General features: G+C 36.9%; 1 protein-coding gene across 2 annotated transcripts in view; it reads left to right on the top strand.

Moving 5' to 3' along the window:
* Positions 1–3,387: 3,387 nt before the first annotated feature.
* The window catches only part of LOC6562657, a 78,698-nt gene continuing 54,569 nt past the window's right edge, over positions 3,388–27,516 (top strand). For both annotated transcript variants that reach the window (XM_001989352.3, XM_032736210.2), the window contains exon 1: positions 3,388–3,497. In XM_001989352.3, the coding sequence (XP_001989388.1) occupies positions 3,443–3,497 (55 nt within the window). In that variant the 5' untranslated portion in view covers positions 3,388–3,442. The remainder of the gene's footprint in view (positions 3,498–27,516) is intronic.

The following is a 27,516-nucleotide window of genomic DNA, read 5'->3' on the forward strand; positions in this document are numbered from 1 at the left end:
GATGGCTGAAATTAGTTTGAAAAAGGACCCACGTGTGTGTGTGTGTGTGTGTGTGTGTGCACCTGTCGGCCTGAAAAAAAAAAACAAAGAAACAATGAAAGCAAGAGAAAAAGTGAAAAATAAGGAAATAAGCAAATAGGCAAGTAGGGAAATGAAAAACTACACTGAGAAGAAAATAGTTCTTGCTTTCTGAATCTTAGAAAGTATTTCTTCTCCAAACTAACATTTTTAGTTTGTACTTTTTAGAGAATAATAGAAATCATTTTTCAGAAATATATTTAAGTAAATTATTCAAATAACAAATCTTGCAATTATTTAGAAAGTAATTTCTAAATTTTATATTTGTGACTTTCTAAAAACCAGGGTTTGCATTTCTTGATTTCAAATATTTAGCATTTATTTCTAATAAAAAAATTTTTTTTGCGGCGATTTTCACTTTAAAGGCAATTCACTACAATTTAGGATGATTTTTTTCTTAGTGTACACACCCCAAATACAGGTGAGGGCAAGAGAAAATTCACATTCACAGGCCTTGTAAGTGTTACCATAGCATTTGCTTTCAGGGGTTGCTTCCCACACACACACACATACACACAATGGTATCTGTGTATCTGACATTTACACATGTATTGCAAGTCATTGGGGCATTTACGGCTAGTTATCTGATATCTGTGCACATTCTGAACGACCATCTAGAAACAGGCCCCCGGCTTAAATCCAAGTCGAGTCAGAAATATTGCATGTGAGCAATTTTTGGCAATCATTTTGGGTGTAATATTTGTCAGTCTTTGTCAGTGACTGAAAGTGTCTTCCAATTGGCCGCTTTCCAAGCGTTTGTCAATCAAAATTGTGCAGTGCTGAATATGCCACCATTTGTGGCACGTTGACAATACTCCCGGGTGGGGAGTATTGAGCTTGTAATGAAAGCCTTAAAAGTGAAGCGTATATTTGAAAAAAGGAAAACAAATAATTCCCTTATCTAAATTTGTTTGTCTAAAATTATTCATAGCAATGTAAAAGCGAATCATTATTTATTTATTTCTAAATTTAAATGTGTTTCCTCTGTAAAAGATTATTTATATTTACTTGAATATATATATAAATAATATTTAGAGCACAATAAGAAGCAGATTCTAGTTGGCATTGAAATGTTTTGTAAATTTAAATAGAGTTTTTTATTAAAATAAAGATACTGCAATAAATACCAATCTACAGTTAAATAAAGTCAAGTTTCAAGTCAAGATACTTATTTAATATTATAGTAAAACACTGTTTTGCAATGACAAGCCAGGTATGTTTCCATTGACTATAATAAATATTAATTTGCAGGTAATATTATTAAAATAATATTTTATTTAATTATTAAATAAGTATTGTCTTTATTTATTTATTAATAAAGTAAACTCAAGTTTCTGTAGAAAACAATGAATTCCAATGTGCAGTTGAACATATAAAAAGAGCCTTTAATTATTTATTAATAAAGTAAAGTCAGATTTCTATGGACTACAATAAATATCCGTCAAATTTAAATACTATGCAAATTGCCTAGCGAAATTTAAATGTTGCTCGTATCGATTACGCAAGCACTCAACTAAATGAATATTGATGCACGAGTCATCCGGCTTAAAATGTGTGTGTGTGTGTGTGTGCTGTGTGTGTGTATTTGTTGTGCGACGGTCAAGAACAACAGCAACTGGTCCCATCAATTAGAGGCATTTGTGTGTGGCCAATGTATCTAATTTAGACAAACAGTCAGTAGTCCACTGGGGGCACAGCTCACAGCTAAACAGTTAAAGAGACCCCTTCCCCCAATCTCCACCCCCACCCCCCACCCACCTCCCCTCATCCAGTTTCTCCCTCTAGAACAAGAGGAACGGAAATTATTCATGGATTCCATGGAAGCCGAAAAACCGGAGCCAAAAAAGCAAGCAGAGAAAGAGAGAATCTGGGAGCGAAGACAAAAAGCGAAGATAAATGACCAACAATTAGTCACACCTACCGATGACAATCAACGAGTGATTTTCCAAAATGAAAAACCCACCACCCCCTTCTCCCTTCCCCTTCCCATTCCCCCACCCTCCTCACCCCCTCCCTTTACTGCTGTCGATTTGGGATTTTGATTTTGGAATTTGGGTTTCGATTGCTGATTGTGTTTTTCACTTGCCTTGGACAATGGACAAAACTAATGACAAAAGTGATGTGTGTGTGTGGGCGTGGTTGAGGATAGTTTTAGACTTCCTGTGCGCCCCTCCCCACTATTCCCCCCTGCTGTCCACAATAACGATTCGTATTTGCAGCGCTTAATTGCACATGGGAAAATGGGAGAGATGGGTGTGTGTGTGTGTGTGTGTGTGTGTGTATTGTGCCTGTGGTGTTGATTGACATATGTATAGCGTGTATATATGTGCGTAGGTGTGTGTGCAGGTGTGCAGGTGTATGTTCCATTTTGATTAGCGGCATGCCATGTCAAACAACAATTTGTGTGAGCGAATGACATTTGAATGATGACATTCGACATCAACATCAACAACATCCAACATCGACTTCAACATCGACATCGGCACAGGTGGCGCTTCCGCTTGACACTTGCTGTGAGCTGAAAATCGGAGTGGCTTACAGCCGGAAAAGGTAACCGAGAAGAAGGGGGAATGGGAATGGGAACTGGGAACGTGGATTGGGATAGCCGGCAAATTGTTATGTGTCTCTATTATGGCGTGCTAAACAAGCGACAAATTGCATGTGTCTGCCACATCGACGGGGCGTCTAGACGGCCACACTTGGAAAAAAATTAAATATTCCAGCAAACTGTATCAAATTACCCAGTATAAGTCAGCTTATTATTCAATAAGTATGTATGTATCTACGCACCAGGTTTTATCTTTTCTTAATTCCAGGATAAATTTATACAAAAGTAGAAAAAAAACATTTCTAATTTTAGAAAAGTCGTACAAAAATTCAAGCATAACTCAGCTTATAATGCTAAGCATATATTTCTAAGGCATAAGGAATTATTTAATATATTTTTTAATAATAGAAAACATTTAGGAAAATTCAGTAAAACGTTCCGAAAACCGCACTAGAAAAATTTTTAAATATGCTACAACTTTTCTAATTTTAGAAAAGATATACGATTCCAATTTTCCGTTGTTTGCTTGAATATCATAGCCACTTTTTCGCTGAGTGTAGAATCTAAAGCGAGGCGTGGTTGTCAAAAAAAATGAAATGACAAAAGAAAATATAAACAAATATTTATGATGATGATACATGTGTATAATAATAGTCAAATTGTTCATTTCAACTCATGTTTGTTTGTTATTCTACCTCCCCCATGTCTCTATCTCTGTCTCTATCACTCACTCACTCTCTCTTTCGCTCTTATCTTTACAGTGTGACTTTGTAACAATTAAACGGGACGAGTTTCAAATACAAATAAAAGGACAAAATGTTTGCCTGTTTCCATTTGATTGCTGCGCTCTTCGTCATCGCCACATTTAAAGGTAAGTGAGACATTTACAGACCTATCAATATATCGTTAATATATATACAGTAGCGGTCAAAATAATGGCACTACAACATTTTTTGATTACGAATGAAAAAACCAATTTTAGTTATGCAGTTTTTTAATGCAATGCAACTGAATTAGTAAAATAATCTTAACTTCAGCTGCAGTTAACAAATTTTTTATTTATTTATAATTTGCATAATTATATGTGGACATTTGAAAAATGCTGCTATTATTTTATTTTATAAGTTCCTTAAGCTTACAAATTTTGAAAAAGATATCTTTGACTACATTTCTTATGTGAGAGTGGTACTATTATATTTTTTACAACTGTATATATATAATATATATATACATAGACATATTTATAACTTGCTCAATTGTTGACTATCATTAAATCGTATATATGTATATGTAGAATATATATAACTGCTGTGGGTTGCTCAATTATGCAGCTCTCTCTGCGCCAGGCTTCATTTGTCAATATGAAATTTCACACTTTGGCTGACATTTCAAATTGCGAAATGGCCAAAATGGCAAGGGGCAGCTGCGGTATATGGAGGGGAGTGTGGAAGGGGGAGGTATATATGGTATGTGGGTGTTATGTTTATGGCTATTCGCGCATCGCTGACCGAAAGCAAAACCAAACCAAACCAAACTCAAACAGCTCGGCGCCGTTGACGCCGCATGCCTCATAAATTAATTTACACTTGAAACTCTGTGGCGCACTGTGCAACAACAACAACAACAACTACAAAAACAAACAACAACAACTGCAACTGCAACAGTATCTGGGGGGAGTTGCCACCCATGGCGACTTGCATTGCAAAAGTTGCTGCGCTGCTGTTGTTTGGGCCAGGCCAAGTGCAGTTCGTTATGGCCACATTAAATATATTTGGAAAGAGGGCAACTCGAGCTGCTGCTGAAATCGCAGCAGAGGTTGCCCAGCTGCGGGCTACTTATAACACCAGCGTGTTCATCAGACATGCTCACGGTGCACAGTGGTACAAATTTAATTATTAAATGTCAACTAATATCAGTCGACACAGGCAGAATATTCTGACCACATTTACTTAACGCTTTTTACGTTTGTACAACAAATTGTGGATATCGGACGAATATATCTGTCTAATATAAGAAAATATATAACATATCAGAATAAAAGTGCGAATAGTTAGGTTAGCAGAAAGTTGGTTCCAACTTCGCTTCGGCTTTTCTGAATTTTAGAATATAACAAACTAATTCAGAGAAATAATGCTTAACAATTAAAAATGCTTGTTTTAGTATTCACATTCCACACACTTGTGTTATTGATTTCCTTGATTAACATTAAGGTTTTAATTGAAAAGTAAATATGCATTTTACCAAGCACAAAGTTTGGTTAAACTTTGTCGAATTCTGATCGAAAATCTGACTTCAAAGTCAGCGTAATAAAAGTTCAAATTTAGAACAGATATACCTAGTTTTTCCTGAGTGCTTATGAATATTATACTTAAGATTTAATTGGTCAAAAAATATATCAATTATAATTTTGATTTATTCGCAATTTATACCATAAAAAAGTCTGTCTGCCCCAGTGTTCAGTGGCACAGAAAAGCGAAATAAGCGCAACATTCTACTCTTAAGACTCTTAAGCTATTCGTCACGTTAAGTGAAGTTAAAGTCAATTAAGAATTATCAAGTGAACAGTTCACTGAAAAATGCATACAATGAAAATTTAAATTAATTAAATCTTATTTAAATTTGGGATCTTTAATAATGCAGCCCCTGAAAAACTCACTTTAGTGAAGGAATCTCAACTTTTGACTGCCTCAACTAATTTCCATTCTTCAAACTGAGTTAATTTGCGAAAATGAGCTAGTTTCCATCTTGAAACCCGAGCATGTTTGCCACAAAATGTGGCAAGTGCTGCGCATAAATGCAAGTTTGAGCGCGTGAGCTATGACACTGCGGCAACTGTGGATGTGGCAAGCAGCCAAAATACACATGAGGCAACCTCATAATCATTATCACCAATATCGTCATCATCATTATGATTGTTTTGATTATTTTGATGATGATCATTGTCAGCTTGAAGCGAAACGCATCTGCTTTATTGAAATTGACGCTTTCTTCGCGCCAGAATTTGTTTACGCAGTCGCACAGTCGATGATGGGGGGTAGGTGGGGAGGTGGGGCAGCAGTAGATTGTATTGCTAGTTGCATGCAATACAATCTACAAAGAAATACAGAAACACAAAATATGAGCAAATTGCTGAAGCTTCCCTTTGCGACGGCAGTTTGTCGTCTGTCGCCTGTCGCAATAATTTCAACTGCAATTGAAATAAATTAAATTGCATGCGGAGTCGCTCTACGCGGCGCCACCATTTTTATGTGTGTGTATGTGTGAGTGTGTGTTGTGTGTGTGTGTCAACTGACATTGTGTACAAGTCAGACACCCAAAAATCCAGAAGCATTCCCACTTGCTGCCCTCCAGTTTTGGGGCTGCTGATGCAGTTAACCGCAAAATGACGCTGGATGCTGCATGTTGCATGCAGCATACGCCAAACGCCAAACGCCAGTCATCATGCGCTGATGTGCACATGTCACTGCGGCATTTGTTTAATTAACAAATACTCTCCCCTTGTGTGGATTGTGGGCAGTGGAAGTGGTGTTGGTGGTGGCAAGTGCCACAAAGCTTTTCTAGCCATTGTCAGTCATCGTTTGTCTTTGTAATTTGTGCGTTGATGAGTTATACTTTTGTTTAGCTGCCCTCGCTGATTAATGGCCTGTAGATCTGAATGTGTGTGTGACTGTAAAAGTGAGTGCGGCAAATGCGGGCGTCTTACTTGCCACACACACTCAAACACACATTTCTAAGTGTGTCAGCACTTTAAATGGGGCAGAACACAAACGAAATGTGTGGAAATCTATTTAGTGTAAACTCAATGCAGTAAACGATTCAAATATGTAAAAAATGTTAGAGAGAATTACAAATTTATTAAAGTAAAACTTCAAATTAACTACTCAAATTCAAAAAGCAAGAAATAAAAAATTTAAAATATAAGAGATACAATATTAAATGCAAACTGTAAAATATGATTTAAAATACACAATGTTAAAATATATCAAATTATTACAAATTTATTGATTTATTCATGATTGACTTGGGGAAGCCCAGAAAAACCCAAGCAGACCAAAAATTGTTGATGTTTAGAAATGAGTAATATGCAAAGAAATATAACTTGAGTAGCTTAATCTAATATGATATTATCTGCTTACTATATTCACCATCTATCTACAACAGAAGTGAAATCTATTTTTTGTGTGGCATCAGCGTCGCAACTTGTGGCAGACAACTTGTTGCCACAGCGCCTATGAAAAATTCATGGCATTTTATATATATATATATATATGAATATACAAAATGAGTAGAATATGATTTTGTGGGCATCTAACTTGCCTGCAGAGCAAATCAGAGCAAATCAACAGAGCGTTAAAAGCCGCAAACTCGCCCCACAACTTTTCCAATAAAATGCTCGACAATCTGAAAATAATATAAATAACAAGACTTGCTTTTGAGCTGTGAAAAACTGTTGCTGACATTTCCATAGAATAGGCAAAATGAGAAAAGGTCCAACAAAAAACATTAATCATTTAATCTGATGAGCAATAAATAGAGCTCTGATAATCGTGCACAGAACTCATAACAAGAAAAATATAAAATGTGAAATCCAAAATATAAAATATAAATAATAAATATGGCAATATAAATATATTAATTAAAATCGAATAGATATATAAATATAAAAATAAATGAAAATATAGAAAAAAGAACATTAATCAAACAATTTGATAAGCAATAAATGAAGTGCTGATAATCTTTCTACGTGCACAGAACTCTGAATATTTTTTGGAAATGGGAAGCAGCCGCAAGCCACAACTAATAAATGGGTGCTGCAAGGGGAAGGGGCAGGAGCATAGAGCAGAGAATTGACTTCAACTTCCACATCAGCGATGACGTTGGTTTTTCCCCCATTTGCCACTTGCCCCTACCACTGCCCCAGCCCCTTTCTCCCCTTTGGACTTTGGCTTTGACGCATTGCATGCAATTTCAATTGATTATTCTATGCTTGAAAGGGTTTCACATCAGCAAACGGGGAAAAGGAAAAGATGAAAGACAGCTGTAAGGAAAAACTACTTTTGGCTTTCACTTGCAGTCAAGGGCGCGACCAGCTAAAGAGAAAGGGGGTTGTGAGGCAGGGCAGCGGCAGGGGCAGGGGCAGCTGGATGAGGTTTTGGCCAAACTTGTCGCATGAAAATGCAATTCAATTGATTTATGTGCTCAATGCAATTACACGAAAGAAGCCAACGGGAGTGGAGTGTGGGTGGCGGTTGCTCCGTGTTTGCTGCCAATAAAAATCAAGCAGGGTTGCATTTGACAGCCGCATAAATTGCGGCATGCCCCACGCAGAGCGACAGACACCTCCAGTCACTAGGTGCGAAAATGGACAAAAAAACACAAACAATGACCCAAGACGGAGATGAAGCTGGAAATGGAATTGCAGATAGAGATGGAGACAACAACAGAGGGAGAGAAAAATACTGAAAGAGAGAGAGAGAGGGAAAGGGGAGGAAGAGTTCCACAAAAGTCAAAATGGGCGTCTTTTTTGGGGGAAAGGGCGTGGCACGGCGGCCAATTAAATTTATTGACCCTGCTCGAGCGGCTGCCTTCCGCAAAATTGTTTTTAATTGTCCCAGCAATTAAACACACGCCCAGCCCAGAAGCTCGACCTTCGAGTCAAGGAACTCCTCCTCCTCCTCCTGACTCTCCTCCTCCTTGAGATAAACAAAATTAAAGTGCGAAAAAACTTTTTGTTGTTCGGTTGGGCTTATAAATTTATTGGCACCCAAAAACCAGCGGGCAGCGCAGACCCCATTAAATATGATATAGATATCTATATTGCTTTCGATTGCAATAGCCGAACAGCTGAACAGCTATTGCACTTAATTTATTGTCTCTGCTTCCGATACGTAGGAATTTAGGATATCAATGAGTTTTTCAAACAGAGAAGAGGAAGAAGAGTAGGAATATAAATTGGAATAAGGATAGAAAGAGTATTTCCTATTTTAGCAGTAGGAAAACAAATACGAAATATTCTCACTACAAAGATATACAGAGTAGGAATAGGAATGTGAAGGAAATATAATAGGAATATAAATAGTACTAAGAATAACGATAGGAATAGGAATAGGAATAGAAATAAATGTAGGAACCCGAATAGAAGTTAGAAAGAGGCGTAAGAAGAATATTTCCTAATCTGACCTGAAAAATGCATAAAAGTCTCATAGAAGATATCAACAATATATATCAAAAATAAAAAAATGTACACAATCGAATATTGTATACATAAAATTATAATTATATCTTCTTTAGTTACGCTTCGCTTCCAGTTTATAATGTGGTCGAAAAAGAAAAGGCAGAGAGAATATTTAACCAACTTGGGTAGCACCTGTTTCCGAAAGTTTCTCTCTGTTTCTCGACTAAGTTGCTGGCAGCTTAAACCAATAAAAGTACTTTCGAAATGTTTGCTGCTTGTCCTTATGCAAAGTACTTTTTATTTTTATACTTTTTATTACTGCAATGTTGACATTTCTTATGTCTTTTCTTGCCGCTGAGCAGCTTTCAGCTATTTATTATTTGCTTTCATTTGTTTTTTCGCTCGCAGTCCTTTTAACCAGCGAAAATAGAAAAAGCCTCAAAATCGACATAATGCAATTTTACCATTTGGAATTTTTCTCATCATTTCCTTTTTACATTTTTCCTCGTTTCTCGTTTTGGAGACTTCATCTTGGCAATCTTTTCTATTCACTGCTGTTCATTTGATGTGCTTCAGTAGCCAGGACTGCAGCAACTCCATTTTGTTGTACATTATTTTTGCGCTTGCTGCGTTGTATTGCAAATTAAGTTGCAACTGTAAAGAATGTAGAGAATGTGCCTCTTTTGGAGGTAGATGCATATCTGGAGGCATAAATCAAACTATGACTACAATTTGTTTGCTTTTGCTCAAAATTTGTCTGTTTTTGCTGCTGTTGCTTCTGTTGCTGAGGCATCAGAGGCAAGTTATATATTCTAGAGCCTTCACTCAGAAAAAAGATGGCACTGAAGTTTATTTAGAAAGCATATTTCTAAAAACAGCGTTTTTCTAGGCACGGTTTTTCCAAAATCCAAAGCCATCTTTTTTCTGAGTACACGTTTCTCTGGTCACTCTAACCATGGCGTCCATTTCCATAATCCATATGCGGGTCCCTTTGGATCATTTTTAATAATAGAAATCGTTTCTCAAAAATAAAAATAACCTTTAAACTTTTCACCAATTTTTGTTCGTATATTATTTTTCACTTTCGAAATGTATTTCTTAATAATAGAAAACATTTCTAAAAAATTTAAAAGAGGCAATCTAATTTAATCCATTTTTTGTGCGAGTGTTGGCTTAAAATACGGCGTGTCGCTGGCGCGGCAACTTTCGCCCTAAAATAAGCAAACAAATTGGTGTGGCATGCGTCGGTTGCACTTATTTTGATTTAAATTCCATTCGCCGTCAACAGGGCTGTTTCCCATTTTTGCCAGCATTATTTATTTATTCACATTTTCCGCACGCGCTTATTATTTCATACAACATGCTGCCTGCCTGCCACCAGACAGTCACCACACTTTTGATAAACTCACTTTTTTTTTGTTTTTTTTTTTTTTGGTTTTGGGGCAGCGATTTCTGTTGCGTACGCATTTCACTTTCAACGCATTTGCCAGCAATTGATTAACATTTAAATTGATTGCAATGCGCCATGAAAATGAAGCCATAAAGCCCCCGAAAAAAATCGTTGCCAAAAACTAAAAAAAACTCACATCTGGCCAAACACAGATGCCTGTGGCAGGCGCAATCCCATTCCTGAAATGAATTGCAAATAACGCGTTGACCGCGCTGCACCTTTGCCTGCCACCTTTTGCTGCACAACTAAGGCAAAGCCTAACCCATACACACACATATATCTATGGTTTCTACACACTCAGCAAAAAAAAAAAAACACCAAAATGAATCACATGATAAAAGCAATATTGCTGAAAACTGGAAACATTCTCTGATTTTAGGAAATATTAAAAGTCATAATCATAAATAAATAATATATACTAAAATAATAAGAAATACAATTTCTAAAAATTAAAAAAGCTTTTGTTTTCAAGAAATATTTTCTAGCATTAAGAAATGTATAAATTAAATTAATGAATGATTAAAAAAAATCTAAAATGTCTATAAATGTGAAATCTGAAAGTACTAAAATTTGTTAATAATATCAGCAAAAAAAAAACAATGATACAGTTGCGTGGAAAAAAAAATATTCCGAAAATTAGACATATTTTTTCTAAATTTCCAAATTTATACACTAAAATTAAAAAAAGGTAAATCTGATTTTTGGAAATATACTTTCTGAATAATAAGCTGAGTTTAGCATTGGCGCATTTCTGAAATTCAGTTCAATCTTTTTTGCTGAGTGTAGGCATGTTGCTGGCGGCGAGCAACATAAATGCCAGCAGCGGCAACATGCAATGCATTTGCCGCCAAAAACAGAAAACAAACAACAAAAGCAACATCAACATCAGCAACAGTAACAGCAACAGCAACAAACAACACAAAACAAAACAAAAATGCACAACACGAGCGTAAAATTTTTCATGAATTTGTAATTTATGTGCTAAAATGTTATCGTTGTTATCGCTCCTTTTGTGTGCGGCCAACTGCAAGAACAACAATGCTTTAGACTGCTATTAAGCGGCATGTGGCATGTGGCAGGGGCAACCAAAAAGGTTGCAACTACTGCACATTGAGCGAGCACTCCTCGAAGGCTCAATGAACGGAAATTCATGTGAAAAATGGGCTGCAACATAAGCAACTTATTTCACACAAATGAAAAACACTCGAAAATCAATTTGAGTCTAATGCGCTCAGCTGCGATGATTCATATAAGTTGAACTTAAAACAAGAAAGTTTTGTTCTTTAAGGCAGGTCAAAGTTTGAAAAGAGCAGTGTTGACATGCCGACAGATAAATGCAAGAAATTGACTGATTGCTCCTGTGGGGGCTATGTGATATTGTAGTCAGATATTGCTAGAGTTTGTCAGATTGTTGAAAGCATAACTACAGGCATTGCTGAGCCGTTTAATTGAGCTAGCTTGGTAATAATAAATATAAAAACCAATAATAATAAATTCGGAGTTACAATCTTCATCTCAAATATTATAATATCTCCCACAAAGGTTTTACACCTTTTTAAATATAATAACACTATCAATTAGTGTTAATATTAATAATATTTGTGCAAGTCTTATTAAATTATTCTCAAAAGGTAGATCAGAATGTTCAATTGGATAAATACGATTAGCTCATTTTTATATAGGCGGTTCATATTATGCTTGGGTTCAATGTTCATTAGGTCATCATTTATGATTCAAATTCTGTGAATATTTCGAGAGCTTTTAATATTTAAATTCCTCTCAAATGATCAACTCGATGATATCATGTGCAATATTTTTCGTAAGCTCTTTTTTAGATTGCTTAAAATACAAATAAATAGAAAATAGAAAAAAGAAAGCCAAAAAATGAGTTAATTAATTTGCTCGCCTCTACGGAAAAATCTAAAAATTAAAAAAATTTAAAATTGTGTGCGATGTTTTATACTGTTTTTTTATAAGGAGTTTTTCAATATCGAAAACTTTTTCCCTTTCCTATAATGGAAATCGAAGACAAACAAAATCAATAACAACAACAACTACTGCTGCTGTTGTGGCAACTGCAACTGCTGCAGTTGAATGCGTGGCTGATTTGGCTGATGAGCCTCGTCCAGAGTTGGTCAGCCGCAATATTCAATTAAATGGGCCAACAACAAGCAACAAACAAACAAACACACGCACATATATAGTGGGTCAATCAATGACTCCCGCTCCCCTTTTGAGGACACAAAGGTCACCGCAAAGCTCTTTGGCTTTTTTCGCAGATGTCTCCGGCTGCCAAAGTAAACCGATGCGATGCATAAAACTTGATAATGAAATTGAAAAACGACACGCAAAACTCACAAAAAGCGTATCTCTTCTTTGTGTGATACAACGAAGATTGAATACACTGTTCGAAGCTATTGATTTATAATAGATAGATGAGTCAGAATAGAGGTTTGGCATAAATGAATTTGAATATATACGATTTGATCGGTTTATACTCAACTTATATGCAAATAGGTAGAGGTGAAAAATAAGTTGTTTTCTAGGATATCATTTATTTTATATTAATAATTAAAGTAAAGTAAAGTAAATCAAAATAATCATTCAAACAAATAGGTAAGTCAATTTAATTATTATTATTTTATTGATTTTATGTATCTTATCTGACTACTTATGTACTTTATTTACATATTCATTTAAGCTATTTAATATAATAATTGTGCTATTTTTTTATGTGTGAATATCTACTCAAGCTCATTCATTTGTACTCACATTATTCATCTTCTTCAGTTACACGATTAACCGGGAGACACAATTTTACGACTCACTGTAAGATACTCTTACAAAATAAATGTATTTATATTTGTATTAGTATTTGCGAGAAACTTGCTCCATTTGTCCCTTGTCGCCTTTATTGTTGTTTGTTGCTGCTCCATACACATATACATATACAAATGCATATACATATGCATATAGTTATCCATAGTGGATATCCATATCCATATCCATATCCATTAAGCTGCCGGCAGCTATTCATGTGTTCTTCACGCTCATGTCCACACATGTCCAGACGGACAGACGTCTTTGCTTAATGCAATGCCGGGTTGACTTTAGCCAGCGAGTGCGAGTGCGAGTGCGACAAGGAAAGCGCCTTTTTATTCTCTCTTACTTACTTACTTTGCTCTCTCTCTCTCTCTCTCTCTCTCTCTCTCTCTCTCATGCATGGCATAATAAAACTCGCTTTATGAACAGTTGGCGAGTCGCCTTTGTTTCTTTCTTTGCCTTGTTTTGTGTCGGCAATCGTAAAACATTTTTATAAAGCGACCGGGTAAAGTTATACACATACATATGCATAAACACATTCATATATATGTACGTATATGCATTTATTTATTGGTATTTGTGTGTGTGTGTTTTGCATTTTGTGGGTGACTCAATTTGTTGTTGTCTTCCTATTAAAATATTGAGCGACTTTCAGTCACATTTTACATGCACATTTACACGTTACAGTTATCCCCCTGCCTATCCCCTTCCCTTGTGCTTAACCCATGACTCAACAATGCTTTTAGCTTAGTTGATCGTAAAATATATTTGATTTTTTTATGTGCACATTTCCCATTCTATTCAGTGGGTTGCATGGCATCTGTGCTGCTGGCATTGATTTGTGCAGCAGCAGAAGAAGAAGAAGATTTAGTTGACTCGAGTCGATTGACTAATTTTATGATCAGTTACACTGGGGAAAACTTGGCCTACATTTTAGAAATTCTTCAACAGTAACTCACTTTATTATTCAGAAAGTAAATCTCTAAAAATTAGTGTTTTTACTCCCTTAATTGTACTCCCTTAAAAAGTATATGTCTAATTTTTTAGATTTTCATTTAATATCTACAATCAAGTAACTCTAAACGATCGCTTTCTTGTTGCTTATATTATTAATATTTGAAAATTTCACAAAATACAAACATTTTTAATAGTTAATAAATTCACATAATTATGTTTTGTAACTTCATATATGTAATGAGCAATTTTCTAAAATTAAGTGAGGTTTTTTTTAAGTGTACTGTCCGCGCGTCTTTCTCGCTGGTATTTTTTGTTTAGTTGCTGGTCTTAGTGTTTATCTTAGTATTATTGTTAGTTTATGCTACGTTTCTAGCAGCTTTGATCTTTCAACTTTAATCTGTGTGGGGGCCCTAATTAGCCAGGACGTATTATGGCTATTGTACAACTTGTTCCGGTTTCATCAGCAGCAACTACAACATCAAATTTCCATCTCTTTCTTTCTTTTTTTTGTTGCTGGCTGTGGAAAGCCGCTTTCGACAGCGGAAACGGAAAGAGTTCTTTGTGTTCTTTTTGTTGTTGCTGCTGTTATTGTGTGTGGGAAAAGTTCTTAACAGGTGTCAGTGCAGCTGGCGCCTGTCAAGCCGCCTGAAATGTGATAGAAAAAAAAATACATAAACGACTTACAGTTGTGAAAAAGATAATAGCATCACTCGCACAAGAGGTCTTTTCAAAAGTGTCTTGTTTAAATTTGTTTAAGTTTAAGGAAGTTATGAATACGTTTTTAGGAGTCGGAATATCCTCAAAAAAATATGTGAATGAAAAAATTCATAACTTTCTTCACAGTTTTCCACTTAAATTTAATGAAAATTAATTTGATATATTTTTTAATCTATATTTATATATATATATATATTCATTTATGTATTAAAAATAATTCAAGCAGAAGTACTAAATTTAATTTATATGCGGATTACAAAATAATATATTAAAAATTAACATTTAAAAAGTACAAAAAAAAGTCCGGTTTTGATTTATTCGTAAGCAAAAGTGGTAGTGGTGCTATTAATTTGGCCGCAACTGTACCCCGCATTCGGCAGTTATTTCCGCCAGAGAATGCGGGCAACTGCATACTTTGAGGCGAATAAAGCCGTAAAAACTTTCCCACTTTTCACACACACACACACAAAAAGTAAATATGTATTTAGATAAGTGGCGCTTATCGCTGGCAAAAGTGTTGCTCGTCGCATGTTGCATGTTGCTGTCGTTGTTGCTGTTGCTGTTGTTTGTTGCACTTCAACTGGCTGCCGCACACGCAATTAATTCTTTTAATTGAAATTGCTTTCGCTACCCGCCTAATTGGTAGTTACTCTTAACTGTTCAGTGTTCACAGCGGGACCCGCTCATCTTCTTCTTCCTGATATCAGTTGCATGTCCCAAATGAATGCAACATGGCAGCCTCTCTGCAATGAATGGGAAAAATAAAGAAGAAAGAGAACAAGAATTGTATGAATGAATATCCAAAAAGCATTCGCACTGTGGTTCAAAATGTGGAATTCTTTCTTTCTCTTTTTATGGCCCACTAATTCCAGTTTATGACTTGACATGCATCTGAGTTGAAAGCCGTCTGGGCCATAAAAGTATCGTACAGTTCCCACATTATATAGAGACTAAACGTTGACATCGTGACATATTTAAGCATTAAGCATTCTAACTAACCCAGGTGATTTTATGGTTTTCCATGTTCGAATGGTATTTGTGCTATTCACTGCTGTTAATATTCATCTTTACTATAGATTAAAACCATTTAGGAAATACAATAAAAAAAATATACATGTATAAATTTAACAAGGTTCTTTATAAATTCTCAGTCATTGTGCAATATTCAGCAAAAACTGTAAGCCAAAAAAATAATTTTAGTACAACAAACGAGCAATAAAATGCAGTTCCCACAATTTAGAGACTATACTTTGACATATTTAAGAATGCTTAAGTTTTATAGATTTTCGTGTTTTTAGTGGTATTTGTGCAATTTGCTGCTGTTAATATTCAAGTTTAGTCAATATTGAAATTATTGAGAAATATATCTTCTTTTTGATGACTTTATATCGCTCTTTTAAATTATAAATATTAATCCCTGGTGTGACTTTTTCTTTGAGTTAAATATTGATAAAAAATATATATTAACTTTTTACAGAATACTTTTTGCAAATGAAAAGACATTCTGCAAAATTCGAGAACATCTTTAAGCAAAAGAAATAAATTTAAAAATAATTTAGATACGCTAAAAGTTGTTCAATTATTTAAATTAAATTTATTTATGTCAATTTAATTTCCATAAATATACTTATCATATTAGCTGGGTTTATTTGGTGGCTTACAACTGATCATTTCAACCAATAATACTTTTTTAATTGGCATGTTCTTAAGTTAACTTTTGATATAATACAATATAATGAAATATATAAATATATAGTTAGCTGATGGTGTCACTATGCAACCGGGTGGCAAGTGAATGAATACATGAATTCCACAACAATTGGGCAGCTCTGCGAGGGTTGGAGAGGGTACGGGGGGATGGGGAGTCTGGTGTTGAGTGCAAAGGCAAGGAAAATGCAGTAACTGGAAAATTGCGCGACAATTAAAGATTTTGCGCGTTGGAGTCGACATCGTCGGCGTCGTTGTCATTGCCCCAAATGTGAGTCAAGTGGGACGTGAAGTGCGTGCAAACACGACAAGAGGGGAGGGCGAGACAAGGGAGAGGGGGTAGGGAGTAGTTGGGTTGAAAGAGACAGAGTTGCATGCTGCCCCTTGCCACACTACTGTCAACTTGTTGCGAACTCTACGAATCGACTGTGACAACTTGGCTGACAGAATGCTAACAAGATGAGGCAAGAGTCTGTGACATGTTTGTCGTAGTCATCGTCTACTGTACACTCATCAAAACAGAATCACCCTGAACTTTAGTAAATCACCATATTATTTCATTTGAAAAAAAAACTTAATATCAAATCCGAGCCGGCAAATTTTATTACTTGTCTCTCAATTTTAGAAAGCATTTAGCTAAGAATCAGGATTTTCAAATTTACTTCTTTTACAAGGAAAACTTTCTATGTTTAGGGTGATTTTATTTTTCTGAGTGTCCGCCGCATTGTGCGTTGGCGTTGACGTGCTTTTTGTAATTTGCTGCAACAAGCAGTGGCAGCAACAACAAATGACCAAATGTGTCTGCCCGCGTGTCAAGCGCAGGGACCACCCAAAATGTTGCCGTTGGCATATTCAATCCTTTTTTGGGCCAGCCAACTTTTAGTTATTTGCATCGAACGCTTTTGCAGTGCGTGAAAATTTATGAGCCATTTTCCTTCTTTCCTTATTTTTTTGTATTTTTTTGGTGTCTTATCTCCCTTTTTGTTGTTGTTACTGGCTGCTGGCAACGCAGCGTATGCGCAATTTTCCATTTTGGGCCGTAAATCATGCGGCCAATGCCTGACTTTTGTTTTCGGCCTGCCTGTGTGGAGTGTGTGTGTAGGTGTATGTGAGTGTGCGTGAGTGTAGGCGTGTCCTCTGCTCATGTGTGTGTGTGTGAGTGTGAGTTTGAGCGTTAATCTTCGCTGCAGTCGCCGCTGTCTTCAGTTTGCTGCCACTGACAGGCAGTCGGCATTTAGTTTTAATTTATGGCGCATTTTGCTAGATGTATTTTCATTTTTTTCTTTGTTTCTGTTTTTTTTGTATGCTTCTTCATCTTCTTCAGTTGTGTTTTGGCCGGTAGGCAAAAAGGGGCAGTGTCAGTGTCTCAAGTGTCGGCAACTGCACAACTCATTTGGCATTTCACATTCTCAATGCCCGCATGCCACTTGCCCCATTCATTCCCTAAGTTGCCGCCCATTGATGCGCGTTGCTGCCCTTTAAGTCAGGCCATTAAGGCGCAGTGCAAACTTGCCACCAGCTATACACTCTGCGAAAAAGATAGTAAGTTGCATAACTCACTTTTTATTGAGAAAGTATTTTACTAATTTTATGCGTTTTTCTTTTCTTGATTTTGTGGTGGATTTTTTGTAAAATTTCGAAAATATGTCTCATTTCAAGGTTGCTTTTTCGTATGTGCAACAAAGAATTCTGCGGATTGAATTTCAAGATTTTGACAGCAACTGTACATTTAAATAGCTGATATATCCTAAAAAAAAAAATAAAATGGGCTTGTCGAAGTAATGAAAGTCTTTCTGATTTTTAGACATTTGATTGTTTATATTTAGGAATTGTTGCTAGAATCAAGAAAACTTGCCGGTTTTCATTTACAATTTTCTAAAATTCAGTGCTCTTTTTTTTTGCTGAGTGTATTATGCCGTTAAGTCGCCAACTGTCATTCATCTGGCTGACCAAAGTCGCAATGCGCTGTCACTCGCATCGACAAGCCACTGGCAACATCATCATCACCATCGTCGTCGTCATCATGAGCATGGTCATCATCATCGTTGAGTTGCACGTCGCCAACATTGTGATAATTGTGCCTAATAACTTTTGATGGCTGTAATTAATTCCCATAAGCGCTGACTGGACGGTTGATGCATGTGTTCTTGTTGCCCCTTTCTTGCTTCGCACTTCTCCACCTTCGTCTTCATCTTCTTCCTGCTTCTTGTCTGTGCAACAACAACAATAAGCAACTCAAACGGTTTGTCAGCCATGAAATTGACACGTCTTTGCTATTAAGTGCCACATTGAATTGTGTAAATTAATATGGTGTTGTTGTAGTTGTTGTTGTGGTACATATAACTGCTTAACAACGCTACATGTTGGCCAGTTGTACTGTGTATGCCTTTGTGGGCGTGCCACTTGCCACTGAATTTGTGTCACTAATGCCCGATAAGTGTTCAGATGCAAATTGTTGCCAAGTAGTCAACGATTGCTTTTGATCGCTATAAATTAACTTTAGCGTTTAATTATTGTCTATAGATTTTCCAAATTGATTGATTTGAATATCAAGTTAACTTCATTTAATACTAAATGCTTTTTAAATCAAGTTCAGCGCTTCTTCAACATTAAACACAAAATATTTAGCGTTGAATCGTACGCAATTTCAGTGTAGAGTTGGTTGCACTCAGAAAAAATCAACATAAGATGTACAATATAATAAAAATCACGTTAAAATTTAAATCACTCATAAAGCTATGAAAAACTCTGATCTTAGGTATACTTTCTAAATATAGGAAAAAAATTCTTTAAATAATATAAAAAAAAATATTATTATCTTAATTTGAAATTTTTACATTCTGTGATATTTTCTATATATTTTTCCGTGTGCTGGCAACCCTAATGAGATCCCTTCAACAAACAATTTCTTGCCACTGACAACCTGACATTGTTCAAGTTTGACTTCCTCCCCCTCCCCTCAATTAAGGACACGGCACACCCGCTGCTCAAAGCACCAAGTCAAACCCAAAGCCACAAACCAATTTGCATGCAGAGTGCCTCTTGTGGCAAGCTCTGTTGTTGCTGCTGCTGCTGTGTGTCCACATTGCCAATAATTTGTCGTTGTGGTGGCAAATCTTGCAAATTGTCGCCGGATTGTAATTAACACTTTGCCTCGCCAAAAACTTAAATGCCACCGCGTTGCAACTGAAGCGCCCTTCAACTGGCTCTCTTTCTCTCTCTCTCTCTCTCTCTCTATCTGTATCTCTCTCTCGCTCTCCAGCTTCAACTGCCCCAAATAACAAACAGAACTCACCCCACACCTTCCCTCGAGTGAGTGCTAAAAACAATTAGAAACAGCCGCGTTTTGTCGCCTGCCCCAAATGGTGTCCAACAGGGGGGCATTTGTTGTCATTAACGCGACTCGCAGACAGCTTTATTTTGCCACGCCCCCGCCTCCACCGACCCCTCCAGCACACATAATTTGTAATTTTATTGCAATTTTCGTGGCAATTTAGTATAAAATTTTTGCAATAAGCTGAAACAGGCGGGGCGGGGGCCGTGGCTTATTGGAAACATTTGGCAAAGCCAACAACTTGGAACATATATTTAAAAAAAAAAACTTTTCGCTTGCTTTATGTTCTTGACTGGCTGCCTGTCACTGAGAAAAAAATCAGACTGCATTTTTTAAATTCGTGGTGGTTTTTCATGTGTGCAACGAAATTGAACTTGAATTTGACCTTTTTCGTTGCTTGCATTATTAATAAGTAATTCGTATTTTAATATTATACACAGCAAATTGAGATTGGTTATAAGTCAATAAAATTAAATTTAAAAATGTTTATAAATATATTATTCTATATATCTAATATAAATTAAATATTTGGAATCAGAATTTGCATTTCTACACTTTAGAAACACATTTATTAATAATGGCAAATATTTCAACAAAAAATCAGCATATTTTTGGGGTTAAGCTTTTCTAACTAGTAGAAAAATGTTTGAGTCTAAGAATTATTTCGATATTTTTTCTTTTTTTGAGCGTGTCTGTCAGTCTGCCTGTCTATCTGTCTGTCCAGCTGGGAGCCGCTGCTGTTAAAACTAACACAAAACGGCGACAAAACTGCGGCGACGTGTTGATTGAAGCAATTAGCAGTTGTCGCTGTGTGTGTGTTGGGGGTTGCAACTTGCAGCTTGCAGCTGGCCACGACTACAGCCAACACACACACACACACACACACACACACACATGACAATATTTGTCTAATTACTTTGCACAGCTTTCAGCAAGGCAGCATGTGTCTTCATTTTGTGACAGCTAAAATAAAAATTAAAAAAATAATAGAAGCAGAAGAAAAAGCAGCATGCAACGGCAGCAGCAACATCGCTCAATGTTTATTTTGTGCTTGTCAGAGCAACAACAAGGCGACAGGCGCGCCAGCAACATTTCCAACACGCCAGCAACATTCGACAGTTGTTGTGTGGGTTAGCAGTCAACAGCAGCAGCAGCAAAAAACTGAGCTGCGGAAATTAATGTGGTAAACTGGCAAGCAATACTTCCTTTAACCCTCCCGCTTGCACTATTCGCCACCCTCTATAGCTACACTTGCAATAAAACCGCACTGAATTTTAGAAATTCGCACTACTTTTGGTGCCAAGGCTAACTCACATTATTGTACAGAAAGCAAAATTTCTGAAATTGAATTTTAAAAACCAATTTCAGCTTGGATTTTTCGAAAATTTAAAAAAAATTTATCCAATTTTCAGGGTATTGTCTTCTGTTTGTGCATAGCATTTTATGTGTTTTCTTATTTTTTCATTTATTTATTTAAGTCAACTAAAGAAGAAATAAACCATATTTTTGGGATAGTTAGTTCTTTTGAATGTGACTTTTTTCCGAGTGTAATAATCGCTTACCTCCACCTTCCCCTTCTCCCACGTTAAGCATACTTGTCCAACTTGACTGGCAATCAAGCCAAAGGCAACTTCTTTGTGCCTTGTTTGCTGCTTTTGACATTTTTGCCATTTTGGCCCTTACCTACTGCTTGCTCGCTGCTTGCACCCTCTGTGCACAGTGGCGCCCCGTACCAAGTCCCCCTTCCACTACATACGCTCCGCCCTGTTGCATTTAGCGGTTTTGTGCCATAAACTTATAGTTAATAGCCTGTGCCAGGCGTTATAAATAAGTTTATGGTTGCCCAAGCCAAATGTTTAATTATCGTTGCCTTCATTGAGTAGCTATGGGAGAAGGGGGCGTGGCAAGGAGAGGGGAGGTGGCAAGGGGGCTACTCCATAACTGTCAATGTGCGCACAGCCGTTTCTGCGAAGCTGACAAATTGATTGATGATCTGCTATAAAATGTCTCGTTTGTTGTAAATGTAACGCATCATAAATTCGCAAAAACGAGCCAACCAAAAATGTGGAGCACAAACCTCATAAAAAATAACACAAGAGAGAGAATAGAGAGAGAGAGAGAGAGAGGGAGCGAGATAGAGAGAGAGTCTGGTTCTCCAGACAGAGACCCAGACATGAGGCTAAAAAACAAATCGCCTGCTGACGAGAAGGGCTTTATATATAGTTATAATTAAAAACATATGCGCCGCAACCGATTGGCCAGTATATGTGTGTGTGTGTGTGTGTGTGTGAGTGTGTGTGTGTGTGTGTGTATGTGTGTGTCGACTCTGCAAACAATAGCAGCTGAGTCAGCGAAAGGACGACGAGCATCGAGCATTGAGTATGGGTTAATTAGACGGGTGTTGAATGCTTAAACGGCAGCTGCTTATAAACAACCAGATTGGGGGCGTCTGTCTGACCCTCCGCCATCCCCATCCGCACTTACCCCATCCCTCCCCATCCCTACCTATGAAGTGTTTCAAAGTTGAGGGCAATAGCAATAGCCAAGGTCAATAAGGGGTTTGAGACTGGAGTCATATCGAATTCTTTCCTTTATAAATCCACAATTTTCTCAAAATGTATTCGTTTATCAAAAACCATAGCTTTTTAATCTTAATCAAACTTCTACATTAATACTACATTCAAGAATAATTCTCGAAATTCATGCTAAAATTATATTCTCCAAAATTATCCTTAGGGATGGCTAAAAATTTCTCAGAGCCATAATTTTGTCAAAAGTGATACGATTTCAAAGATCAGAACTTTTTAATCATGGCTTTACCTCGTAAATAAGACTGCATTTAAATTTGAAAACTCATTTTTCTGGATCGAAATTGTTTTCAAAATCGTATTCAACCTAAATTTTTCGTTGCCGCAAAAACTGAAGCAATTTGCACAAGCAATGCTCTGAGTATGTTTTGTGTGCCCCCGATCAATGCCGCACCTAAACAATAAATAGCTATGGCACACACACACACACACACACACACACCACGAATTCACTGCACGCTTGTCTTTCTTATCAAAGCTTCACTTTAACAACACGAAAAAGAACAAATAAGAAACAATAATTCGAAGTCATGCAGAAATCGGCGCAGGAATCCTTTTGGCTCTAAGGGAAAATAACAACATTTTACCAATGCTCGTAATTCACATTTTTCACACGCCATTCGTTTTCAATAACTTGACGTATACACTAACACAACAATATATACACACACACACACACACACACACACACACACACATAAATAGACACACACTCACTCCCACAACCACACAAAAATATTCAGCGCGAAATTAGCGCATCGAAAAAGATGCCAAGCTGAATATCCCTTGTGCCATTTATTCTCGTACCCATACCCACGTATATATATATGTATGTTTATATATATATCTGAACAGTCATGCTGACTATCGGGCAACGTCATCAATGCCAAACACCCACCCTCCTCCCTCGTTTGGATTCAGAGAATGAAATGCCAAAGTTTATATAACTCGACGCGTAAAATTTGAGTCGGTGTGGATAGGTGCCTTTATACCCCCTCACCGCTTACCCGTCCCCCCACTCCCCCTCTACCCAACCTGCTGACACTGCTCAGCTTGTTAACGAATTGAACTACAGCTCCACCTTTTTCGCGTTGAAATCTTGGGCAGAAGCAATGTTCCTTCGGGTCTCAAACACAGCCTCAACAGATTGCCGGAAAGCCGCGCGGTGACTTGCCAAAAAAGTTTAAGGGAAATGTGAAAAGCACAAGAAAATCAAAGCGAGAGTATAAGTATCAGCACACACACGGGCAAATACACTCGGAAAAAATCAAACTAAATTTATTAAAATAAAAAATTAATTCAGAAATGTTTTCTAATAACAAGAAAAATTTTATATACAGGATGATTTGAATTTTAAGGCGATTTACTGAATTTCAGCGCATTTTTCTCTGAGTGTATAATAATGTACACACACACAAGGACACACCCCGACACACATATATGTATTGTCATGTATATCTGGGCAGGCGCTATAAAAATTACTTTGTTTGGCTCATGCAATTTTATTGCGCTTGTGGGTTACACTCGGTGCCAAAAGTTTTCGCCCACATCGCGCGAATCTCGGCGAGATTGCCGTGCAAGTCTGCAACGAGATTTCTCAGTTGTATTGCGCTAGTTTCACAGCAACTACAACAACGACAACAACTATTGTAAATACGAGCAGATTCCTTCCTTCTTTCTTTCTTGTTCCTTTTTTTTTTTTTTTATTGCTATATAAACCAAAATCGTAAAAGTGATTTTGCGACGATTCAGCAATTTCGCATAAGGTGCTTTGAGCCCAGCTCCAGGAGCAGGTAGCTAGACATATTGGTGGATAAAGTTTTTTGTTGGCCATAATCAAAAGATTGCCCGGATACTGAAAGTGTATCGGAAGCATAATAAATGTGCAAATGTGAGCAAATAAGTTGCGTCATTTAAAGAGTGCAAAACTTAGCTGTATGAATATGTGTGGACGCCATTTGATTTTGCTACAAGTCTTTAGTTCGATATTATACTCTTATCTCTGATGAAAATCGCACTGAAAAGTTTAATTATTTTATGCTTTCTGGAAATAAATTTAAATTAGGAAGCTAGTTGAATAAAAATTGCAGTTGTTTGCTGCAAGTTCCTAATTTAATATTATTAAGTAAATATTCACTCTAAAATAAAAGTCGCCGAAAATGAAAATCGCTGTGAAAATTAGTTTTCTCGTTGTGAACTCTATTTACTCTATTTAATTTATTTCTAGTCTTTAATTCAATGTAATAGTTACAGGAGTGAATATTCACTCTCAAAAAGTAAAGATCGCTTTGAATACGTGATAAATGTTAATCCAAGTCTTTAATTACAAATTATTCCTATGTGAGTAAATATACACTCTGACAAAAACTCGACCTGAAATTCCTGGAGCCAGCAGAAAACATAATTTCAAAATAAATTAAAATATAATTAAATATAAAATGCAAGAAATGTTTTACTGAGAAATATATTTCTAAATAGTACAAACGGAAACCCCTATTCAAGTAAAGAAACTCTTTTAAATTCAGAAGTAAGTAATGAAATTTGCTTTGTGGAGTTAAGGACTTAGAGTTAAGCTATTGTCCCTTAAGAATTCTCAGTCTCTATAAAAACACTATCGAAATTAGACGTATTTTTTTCCAAGTCTTAGAAAAATTCAATGAGGAATTAAGCAAGAGAAATGCTGGTTTTTCAACTGATAAGCTGAGTTAATAGTTGAGTGTTGTTGAACTCTCTACTCAGCCAACTGCCTGAATGCTGTGTGACATTTTCAGTTCATTAACACTATCCCATTTAGTTGAGAGCTGTGCTTAATCCACTGAGAGCCAGAGAGATAAAGAGAGGGGGAGACTGGGAGAGGAGCACAAACTAATTATGCTCTGTCCAATTACTGATATGCTGACAATAAGTTTAACAACTGCTGAAGGCAACTTCAACTAATCCTGATTCCAGATTCCAAATCCAATCCACGAACATTTTAACGCACTTACCAAAACTAAGGATGACAACTGTCAACTGTTCAACTTGCAACACTGTGAAACTTTAGCAACAGGATGACACAAATTAGGTTCCGAAAATTAGCAAACTATGCTCATGTTATGCCTGCTCCGGAAGGGGTGTGTGGCATGTGGCACATGGAGAGTTGGCCGGAAATCTTTTAGCCCGAAAAATATTTAGGCAAATTCAAACTGTTGCGCCCCACAGGCAACAGCAGCTGCTGCCTGGGCAAGACCCAGTTGAGCATTTTAGGCCAGGCCGGAAAACCAACGGAAGGCGACTCGAAAGAGAGTGTAGGGACTTGAAGGGGGTTGGGGAGAGTTGCTGGGGGGCTGGGGGGCAAGCTCACAACTTGGCAGTCATATGCGAGCTGCAAGTCCTTTGGCAGTGGCTGCTGCCACGTTTTGTGGCCGCTTTCAAGTGTGAATTTTAGTAAAGGAAGTGAGCAACTGAGTGGCAACAACATCGAGCTGCTGTTGCAACGTTGCCACTTGTTGCACTTGTTGGCGCATTGTCAGCGACACACAGAAAAAAAACTATCCTAGAAAAGTGGCAAGTTTTTCTTGCTTGTATAGTTAATGTCTAAATATGGGAAAACATCTGGTAAAAATTACAAAGATTTGCTTCAAAGTGTTCTGCTTTTGAATATTTTTCAGAAATATTTTCTATTATTAAGAAATGCATTTATTAAAACTCAAAAATCCGAATTTTATGAAAAAAATCGTTCTAAATTGCAGAAACAAGAAATTAAATGTAATGCCTTGGCTTATCAGTATACAAAATCTATCTAATATTTCAGTATATGAAATATATTATTTAAATATTTATTTATTTAAATATATGCTTTCAAAATTGGAGGCGATTTTTCTCTGAGTGTAGGCGGCTCGGCGGCTCTTTTGCAACGTTGCGCATTTTGTGTGTGTAATTTTTTAGTAAATATTATTGGCAAGCATAGGCGAAAAATATAAAAAACTGAGAGAGAAGATTGCTGCCAAGCTGTGCTACTTGTGGAAAGTACTGACAATGCCAGTGTGGCAAGTCAGTGTGCCTTGGCGGAGCAGCTGCCTCAAGTATGTGTCTGAGCTTAACGTCTCATGTGGCAGGCAGCATTGCTGAAGTGGCTGCCACTGTTTGTGCCACACTTTAAATGCACTCGAAACTGTTTGCTTATAGCACTCCACACTCCACACACACTGTGCCACATGCAACGTGCAACATGCACCATGCAGCATGACATGCCTTTTAGTTGAGGGCGCTGCTGCCCGCCTTTAACCGGTTTTTGTCGACTTTTTTCTTCTTCTTTTTCTTCTGCTTCGCCTCGCTATTTTTTATACATTTTATTTTTCTGCATTATTTGCAATTCTTTTATTCTTGTTTTTATTTTTTGTTCACAGCTGCCGCTCAGCTTGGCTTGCGTTTTAAGTGCAGTTCGGCGCAATGCCAAGCACATATTGTGTGTGTGTGTGTGTGTGTGTGTGTGTGTGGTGTGGTGTGGTGTGGTGTATGCCCCTCTTGCTGAGCCATTTTTAAGTGACTTGCCGACGACATTTGCCACAGTCGCGACGACTGTTGACTGCCGAAGCCTACAACCGAAAATCATTCCTTCAGCAGCAGCTCTACACTCCGATAAAACTTAAATAATATGAATTTTATAAGCTATTTTATAATACTATTTGATTATTTTAATATAAGCAATATAAACACTCTAAAAATGAAACATATTTATTTTTAATTTTAGAAAATACCCTGAGTTACCCATTTTTTCTCTAAGTGTACCCCTCCTCAACTAACACTTAGTCACCTCCTCAGTCGTCTATTTGTCGGCGCACGCCTCGTCCTCCTGTTGCCTACTTTCAAGCGCCCGTTGGCAGCCATAAATCATAGTGTGGCACGGTGTCAAAGTGTTTGTGGCAGCCTTATAGTGTTAACTCAGCACAAAGCCTCCAACCAACAACTGGCAACTGGCAACTGAATGCAATAAAATGGCACAAATTGTGCTGGCCACAAATGTAGCCCAAGCCTCCTAAGATATAAGCAGCCAAATCTGTATATTTATGGAATGGAATATTTAAGAACAAGTAGACGAGGGGTGGGTGTAAGAGCTCGACTGCTAAATACCCAGCTCTTGAATAGATTCCAGTTTCT

The sequence above is a fragment of the Drosophila grimshawi genome, unplaced genomic scaffold (genome assembly GCF_018153295.1).
Source record: "Drosophila grimshawi isolate 15287-2541.00 unplaced genomic scaffold, ASM1815329v1 contig_1377, whole genome shotgun sequence".
In the NCBI taxonomy this organism is placed as follows: Eukaryota; Metazoa; Arthropoda; class Insecta; order Diptera; family Drosophilidae; genus Drosophila; species Drosophila grimshawi.